At 37.7% G+C, this 8,721-nt stretch overlaps 1 protein-coding gene across 1 annotated transcript; it reads right to left on the reverse strand.

Moving 5' to 3' along the window:
• Positions 1-2,681: 2,681 nt before the first annotated feature.
• LRRC66 (leucine rich repeat containing 66) lies at positions 2,682-7,806 on the reverse strand (the record flags this gene model as incomplete). The annotated part of the gene is made up of 3 exons (XM_029084593.1): positions 2,682-5,350; positions 6,727-7,057; positions 7,637-7,806. Coding segments are annotated over 3 exons (3,170 nt in total), but the record flags the coding sequence as incomplete, so codon positions are not given.
• Between the last annotated feature and the right edge of the window lie 915 nt (positions 7,807-8,721).

Consider the following 8,721-nt stretch of genomic DNA (forward strand, 5'->3'; position numbering starts at 1 on the left):
TTTTTTTTATTTTCCCCCGTGATCCATGGAATTAGCTTGCTTATGTGGTTAGATTTCTTAACTGGTTAGGTGACAGATGTCTGAGAGGTTTGTCAACACAGTGTTTGAAGACTCATACATACCATAAAGAGCACATCTGCACATTTTTATGTATTCCGTTTTTAAAGTTGCTTTGGTCACAAGTAACTTCTGTGTATAATGAGCTTTAATTTTCCCCCGTGATCCATGGAATTAGCTTGCTTATGTGGTTAGATTTCTTAACTGGTTAGGTGACAGATGTCTGAGAGGTTTGTCAACACAGTGTTTGAAGACTCATACATACCATAAAGAGCACATCTGCACATTTTTATGTATTCCGTTTTTAAAGTTGCTTTGGTCACAAGTAACTTCTGTGTATAATGAGCTTTACTGAAAGCTGGTTATGGGTGCTGAGGAAAGCGCTGGTGGTGAGGAAGTACTGTTCTGTTTTCTGCTTCTAGTGGCTGTGTAGCTGTTCCTACAGTGAATCACACTCAAATTACCCAGTTCTTTACTTCTAGACAGTCTCTAAAAACACAGCTGGTTTTTATGTCACATGCTGTTCTCTGAGAACAGCAGCCTTATATTCAATAGAAGCCAAGGCATTACATGAGTGGGAATTAGGAGAGAAAAATTGCAGTAGAACAGGGTATAACACAGACATTTATATAATCAAGGAGTGAGTTGTTATTGGGAAACATACTTGATTTTAGAGTTACTGTATTTTTAACATTTCTGGGGATGATGTGGTTTTTGCAGATTTGAGTGTTTAGTGTTTTAGTTCTTGTCTACTCGGACTATACAAACATTTCTGGACAGATAAATGTGTAAAACTTTTTCCTGTGTTTGAAAAACAGAAAAAAAAATCAGACCCTTAAACTCATGAATAATTTGATGACAAATTACCAGTTTCTTCGGAAGATTATTTCATCTTCGATCCTGAGCGTTCTTCTACTGAAGGAATGAAGTCAATATCTGCTCTTAAAAAACTTCTTAATTATCAGTTTAGATATTGCTGAATACTAGAGCAGAAATAACAGAAATCTTCCAAGAACTAATTGAAAAGCAAGAAGATCTGTGTGAATGACAACAGATTCATTGCTTGTAATTGCATTACAGATGTTATTGAGTGCAGTTATTTGCAAATACTGTGGTGACCTGAATCAAATCCGTGCAGTACCTACCTGGAACTGCCACCCTGAGTTACGTTAGAGATTTTGAGAAAATCAGCCAGAAAAAAACCTAAACCAAACCAATAGGAGATCTTGGCATAGGTGACTTGGCTCAGTAAATATGTAACTGATACTGTCATGCTATATGTGTAAAACAGTTATTTAAAAGGAACTCAAGGTGCTAAAGAAAATGTTTATCGAAAAGATGAAATAGTGTCAGTACTTGCCTCCTTCAGTTGCTTTTACTTGCCTCTTCAGTTTTTTGCAATACTTTTTCATTCCAAGTATGTGAAGCTAACAAAAATTACTAGCTTCTGGCAGCATCTCTTTGTTCATTCCTAGCTTTCTCTTTAAGGATAGTTTCAAAAATGTATTGTACCGTTGGACTTGCTCCTCATCGGATGGAATTGAAATGTGTTCCTTCTGTTCGGAGTTTTTAGTGAATTAATTGTGTCTTCATAACAGAGTTTTCCTGGAGTTCCTAGCCAGCAGTCTTGAGCTGCTTTTGATTTGCCTCTCAGTAAAATTCTGAAGTGGGTATAGGATCCTTTTTTATAGGAAATTCTAGCTTAGTAACAGTAAGTTTGTGTTTTTTTAAATTACCCTGCCCATGTCATCACATCTGCAAACAACAGATGATGTCCCATTAGTAGCTAGATCTCCATAACTGACTTTTTGTCTAGGTTTGAATTCTGTTCTGTTTCTTTGAGAAAGAAGGGTTTCATTATTCTCTCTTGTCTTGCCAAGTTAAAAAGTAACTTTTAAAATGTAATTGAGTACTGCTTGGACTTTACTTGTCTTTGCAAGACTGTGGGAATTCAGAGACACTCCACAAATTTGGTTCAAAAAGCAAAGACAGTAATATGTACTATTTCACTGTATAGGCTGAGTCCCACAGGAAAACACAGGAATAGGAATCATATAATGATAATTTCAGTGTTACATTTATTTTAGACAAAAAGAAACAAAACAGTGCATATCAGAGGCAAATTCTAAAGGAAACTAGTATCTTAGTACCAACAATAATGAGAAAGTAAATAGTTATTATAACTCAGCAAAAGCTTTATTGTCAGTTATATCTACTGAGTAGTTTACTCATCTGAGTATCCTAGAATTGTTTTTCATAAAATCTGCTGGGTTTTGGGTTGGTGTTTTTTTTTTTTTTTTTTTTTTTTTTTTAATTACAAGTACTCTTCTGAACAAAAGCCCATGGCTTCTGGCCTGAATTACCCTTTGGATTTTTTTTTATTATTATTATTTTTAATTGAATGCATCCAGGATTTATACATCTCATTGTCAAGTCTAGTTCCATAACCTGGATTTCTGAAATTAGCAGATAGATAGTTGTACTGAGGGGGAAAAAAAACCCCAAAACAACCCATGGTATTCAACAGTTACTAAAAGGTCCGCACTTCATTTAAAGACACAATCATTTTTGCACCTAGTATATGACATAAACACTGGGGGAGCTTAATATTACATTTTTGTGTCTCAACTATTGAAGTTTGTTCTCCTGCTTTGCAAAACATTAGCAAATCCATCAAATGCTCTTTTCTTCTTAACAAAAAACTGATCCTGTCCTAAATTGGTCTGACTTTTTTGGCTGGTTTTTTCACTTGAATTTTGGCGGTTGGCGGCTGTTGTAGAATTGTTATTCAGTCCTGTCAAAGTAAAGTCATCCTCCATCTTGCTGGAATCGGAGCTTTTGGAAATTATATTTCCTGTAGTCTTTTGTGGGAATGAACATGGGCTGTATCGTGTGCTTTCATTGGAGAGGCCTTGTGGGTCTGAGAAGGAATATACATCCTCGTCACTCTGATCCAGCTGGAAATTATCTTCTGTTTTGAAGACTGATGGTGCAGAAGAGTGAAGATGCAGCAAATCTGCTGTAAGATTGCAAGGCTGCGTTTCTTCGAGCAGACTGCAGTTGCTGGAATCCTGTAATTCTGTGTATCCGTCACAGTTTTTCTCATTAAAACCTCTTTGCATTTTATCTGCACAAGCCTTAGTTGTGTTCACCTGCTTCCCTTGTGGTAGCAAGTCTTGTTTCTCTGTAATAACTGTAAAACGTTTCTCAGCTATGTGTTCAGGCAGAGATTGAAGAGATGATTTGTTGCTGGAATGCAGTAGCAAAGTTTTTTTAATGATTTCATTCAAACCACTATCAATGGGAGCAAAACCAAAATCATTGTCCTCAGATGTACTCTTGTTTCTTCTTAATGCAATGTCCCCTTCACCATGATTCTTTTCAGAGGGGTTCCTGTCTCTGTGCTCATCTGTACTTCCCTCTGGTGCATTTTCCTTTTGTTCAGTGGGACTGGGGCTGAGGGAACGCTGTGGTTCAATGGGAAACTGATACAGCTGCAGTTCAGCCTCTTCAGGAGTGTTCTCTGTATCTGCTTCATACATGGGAGAATGTTTTAACAAAGGTAACATATGGCCAAAATCTGTACTTTGATTGTGGAGAGAATCAGAAATAGAGTTTTGTGCTGTTGACTCTGCATTAGTAAAATTATCAAACGTATTGGGAACTTCCTGACTTGAAGAACTAATTTTGTCTGAATCTGATGTGCTTACGTGGTCACTACATTTATCAGCGTAAGGTGATGCTGTTTCAGGCACGATCGTATCTGATCCATAATTAATAGTGGTTTCAAAATACGCATTGTTCTCATCTTCTTTTTTCCCAATATGCTGAAGTTCAGCAGCAATGTTGGGAGACTCTGGCAGTGTTGAGAACTTCTCAGTTCCACTGTGAGTATCTGCTTCCTCTAGTGATGACTGACGGACTGGCAGATTGTCATTAACATCAGGTTGTTCCACTTCAAAGTCTGATAAAGAACTACAGTCACTCATTGTGAATGGAGTCCCTTCATCTGAAGAACTATCGCCAAATATATCTGCTGAAGCATTTTTTTCATTTGTACATTCCGTTTTATGGTCATACTCTGTAAGAGGAGAGTTTTCTGTTGTTTGGTAGACACTTAAATTCTCAATATTTGTATCTCTCTTGCATCTACTGGGTAAAATAAGATCTCCCGCATCACTGGTTATGTTTATGTTGCCATTTAGACCAAGTTGCCTTCCAGGCATAAATTTTGTATTGCTCATGGGTTCACTATGTGAAGTGGTACCTTTTCTTTCAGGAGAATCTGGTGTAGCATTTGTGATTCCAGGCTGCAGCAGACCAGGGTTGTTGCTTACCTTGTTGTTCCTAGAATCTTGTGCAACTGCATGTGTTTGTATTGTGGAAAATGGAAAGCCAGTTTCTCCTGTGAAGGATAAATCCGAATCTGAAGAGTCAGAATTCAGTCTCCTGGGTATGGGAGGGCATTTGCTCGTCTCTGAGTCTTCGTTATTTGCATATTTTGAATCTTTCTGTAATGAAATGTCATTGCTTATTAATTTTCTTGGCATTACTTCATTGCTGTTCTTGTAATCTGTCCTTACGGAAAATAGTCCATTATCATCAACATTTATATTTTCATCATTGCTGATACTAGTTTTGATGTCTGAAAACACTGGTTTTTTCTTCATGTTGATCTTATTATTGCTTTGTTTCTGGTACTCTTCTTCAGTATTCAGTGCACGTACACTGCTACGAATGACATTTTCATACAAAGTAGAAGTTTCTGTAGGAAAAAGGCATGTGTTTCTTGAAGAATTCTCATCATAAATGAACAAATTACGCTGCGTATTTTTTGGTTTGCTTGCAGAGCGCTCTCTGCTCAAGGTTTCATCTGAAAAAGCTTGATTAGAGTAAGTATGTTCTGAACCTGAATGTTTGTTCCTGCGCATGAGTCTCCACAGGCTCACAAGGTAGGGTCTAGCAAAAGCGCCCAGACAAAAAGCACAAACAAACGTAATGAGCACCGAGAGGCAGACAGCCAGTGCAAGGTCTTGCTCTGCTCTTCCTTGTCTAAAAACAGTGTCAGTGTCCCGGGCTTTTCTAACTAAAGATGTTGAAACCTTTTCTTTCACCTCTATATTGTAGATGAGATATTTCTTCTTTGTTGTATTAAAAATACACAAATACAACCCTTCAGCAGTTTTCTCAGCATTATGTATCACTAAATTATTCGTTTTATCCAGTGTCATATGAGGAAGACTATTATCTTCTGAAATTCTGCCGTTAGGTGTCCACCAAGAGACTCCGTTACCTGAAATAAAAGAAAATGCAAACTAGATCTTTCTTAAAAGTATAGGATACTTGCTTTGCAGGGTCAAGTTATTTCTATAAGGACATACTCTGACCTATCTTTGGTCACTTTAATTATTTGTTATAAATTTTCTTTTTATCCAGCCATAGTTGTTTCACATGGTACCAAGTAGCTGTTAAACCATCATATATTCCACCTCCCTCTCCCACCCCCCCGTCACTGAAAACACAGTAGGTACGGGGTCTTAATAACAGACTTTACAAGAAAAATGGTGTGGGTGAGGGGGGAGGTCACTGAAGTTATCCAAGTTTGTTTTGGGTCATGCTAGAAACACCTGCTGATCTCCCTCATGGGAGATCTGTATTTGTAGCCAGCTGTCCTCACTGTGAGAGAACACTTGACTAGTTAACTGTCAATGTGTCAACCACTGTGATCTTCCTGTAGTTACTGCTTTGCAGCAAAAAGGTTCGAAAACCAAGGATGTTTGTATCTACTGAGCAATTGTTCCAGACTTCAGCTGGTGCAGGCCAGAGCTGGGTGTTGGCTTTTGGGATGTGTTTCAAGGTTGTATGTACACTTTTGCCTTTGGATCTGTTTGTGTTTCCAGTTGAGTGTTGGTGCAATCCAGTGTGTTGATTTTCATGACTTTCCTTGTTAAGTGGTGAAGCAGGTGGCCTTTCTGATGGACCCTATGTATTTTCATTTGGGGATAAAATGTTCCAAGGGGGAAGCCTTACCACCTCGAAGTGCTATTAGTCCAGAGGGTTAAACCATTTTGCCTTATGGCACATGACACCTTCTACTCTAAATTTGCTTAGTCTTCCTTCTGCATGGGAAGTCTTAGCTCTGTAGATTTTATCACTTGTACTTCAAGTGCTCTGTGTTAATTATAAGTGCTGAATTCATTGTGAACTCTGTGCTACAGTAGCTGTCCTTTTTTAGAAGAAACAGAAATCCTTTCCCTTGCAAATAAACTTTCATTTCATTTTGCTATAAGTGAATACTAGAAACACTATTGGATCCTTCTCAGTTTTCTACATGCCCCAGAAGTGGCACCGCACTACTGGATCCTTTGCATTCCAAGATTAACTGATCAGTTTGCAATGTACTACTTACTGAAATCTATTTCTGTATAATTTGGCATCTCTTATTAGTTTAATACAGGGAAGGAGATGAAGACTTGTTTTGGGACACATGACTTTCAAATATTCTAACTGGTATACTACTTTCTAATGAAATAATTTGCATGTTAGATTGTTGTTCAGTTATTTTTAAACAGTATCTTTAGAAATCCACTTTTTAAACTAGATTTCTCTGATCATTCTGCATACATTTGGATTTTAGCAGCGCATGGATGGCGTCCCTGTTTTACATACCCTTTGTGTTGTCCAGGTCACAGTTTAGCACCAGTGTCTTCCCTGTTGGGATTACAGCCCTCCTGAGCAGAACACTGTCGCTGCCATTTAAATGGAAACTTGAAAGATACAGCAGAGGTTTCTGTGAGTTGTTGGCAGATTTATTGTATGAAATAGTCATTTTTTTCCTCGTGGAGTCAAAAAGAAAATGAAATAAATGTTTGAAAGCATTTAGTCTGCAGTTAAATATCCAGGCATTATTTGACAAATCCACTTCAAGTTGAAAGAAGTTCAGACTTATTAATATCTGTGGTAAAGGAGTTGTCAGAGCATTTTCACGGAGATCCACGACCTATTTGGAAATAATGCAGAATTAGTTTGATAGGCCTTACAATGGAATCCTAATTGCACTATCAACGATAACATTTATTTTAGTATACAAGCACTTTTGTAGTTGTGGGAACAATACATCTGGTTAGGATTTCAAGAGTATTGTTCTAGCTTTTTAAATTAAATGAGAAGTTTAAATTGTGGTATACTTGGAGTTTTCCTATTGTAGACTACGTCTGTGAATGGGAAGCCGCAGGGCTCTCGCCATGGAAGGGGTGGGGGTAGAAAAGGACATGTGTGTCTTTAAGCCAGTTCTGGATTGGTTTGTGGCATAGCTAAATGGTGCATTTATGGTTCTGTTTTGTACATTTATGAGTGTGTGTGTGGTTTTCTATGTATGAAAACCAAATACATATATTAAAAAAATTACGTTCACCATTTGCTTTAGTTTTTATAATTGTACTAATTGTAGTAGTTTTTATAATTGTACTACTAATATAGTAGTCAAAGACCAATATAATCATGCTGAATAGTTGATAATTAATATCTTTAATAATGATTAACATAAAACATTGAAACTGTTGTAATATTGCTTTACAACCTGTAATTTGTTGAGATCCCTGAAGGCATCTGGATGAATTTTAGTTATCTTGTTGTTTTGCAAGTGGATGTCCCTCAGCTGTGAACAGTTTTGAAAATCATTCAGATCAATCTGCCGTATGCCGTTGGATGCCAAATGGACAGTTTGCAGAGACTGTAGCAGGCCTAGTCCTAGGAAGAACAAAACTATTTATATTTCATATTCTTGTTTTCCCAATTGCGTCATGTGGCTTTTTATATTCTTTGCAACAATTTTCCTTCCATTTCTGTCTATTGCAATGAGTGGCTGCAGGCTTTGAGTTATTGCACCTTTCCTATTCAGTGGTTGTCCCGTTCTAGAAGTTGCGCGGCATCGACAGCAGGCACATTAATACATTCACAATCAATGCATGCTTTAAAGGGTCACATCTCCATAAAAGCAGTAACATGCCTTTGTGCTGTCATAAAAATTATTCTGACGGTGATCTCTGCACTTTGAACACGCTTCTCTGGAGAACTGGCTGTAGGAAAGGAAGAGTGTGAAAAGGGTGGAATATACTCAGTTTATAATTTCCAAATATGTTAATTGTAAATAAAAGATGGAGATGCCAAAGGTGATACAGAATCTCCTATTCATTGCCATCTGCAAGTTCACTGGAGTTTTTCATGTGTGGAGTTACTTGAACCGTATTCATAGGATGTAAACCTGACTGAAAACAAAAACATGTTGCTTATGCCTGTGAATTATCAAGCATGACAGTATATTTTTCAGCATATCCTAGTTACGACAGCATCTGTCTTGCATTAAGTAGCCCTTTCAGATGTTGGAGATACCTCATGTTTCTTAAGTGCTGTGCAGGCAGCCCCCGAAGCTCCAGCCTGCAAGTTCCAGTGGGAAGACAGGCATTCGAACGCTCAGCATCACCAGAGCCTGTTACACCTGAGTGTCACTCTACAGTGGTTTTTGATTAGACAGCATTGTTGACAAGCTACTCATTCTTAAAAATTTTGTCCTTGGTGTCATCTAGTTTACTGGAAACCTCTTTCTCTCCTGTTTCCTGAGTAATTGGTCTTTGGGTTTATTGTGAAAAGCAGAGAGAATGATTA

The sequence above is a fragment of the Antrostomus carolinensis genome, unplaced genomic scaffold, assembly GCF_000700745.2.
Source record: "Antrostomus carolinensis isolate BGI_N321 unplaced genomic scaffold, ASM70074v2 scaffold16134, whole genome shotgun sequence".
NCBI classification, from domain to species: Eukaryota; Metazoa; Chordata; class Aves; order Caprimulgiformes; family Caprimulgidae; genus Antrostomus; species Antrostomus carolinensis.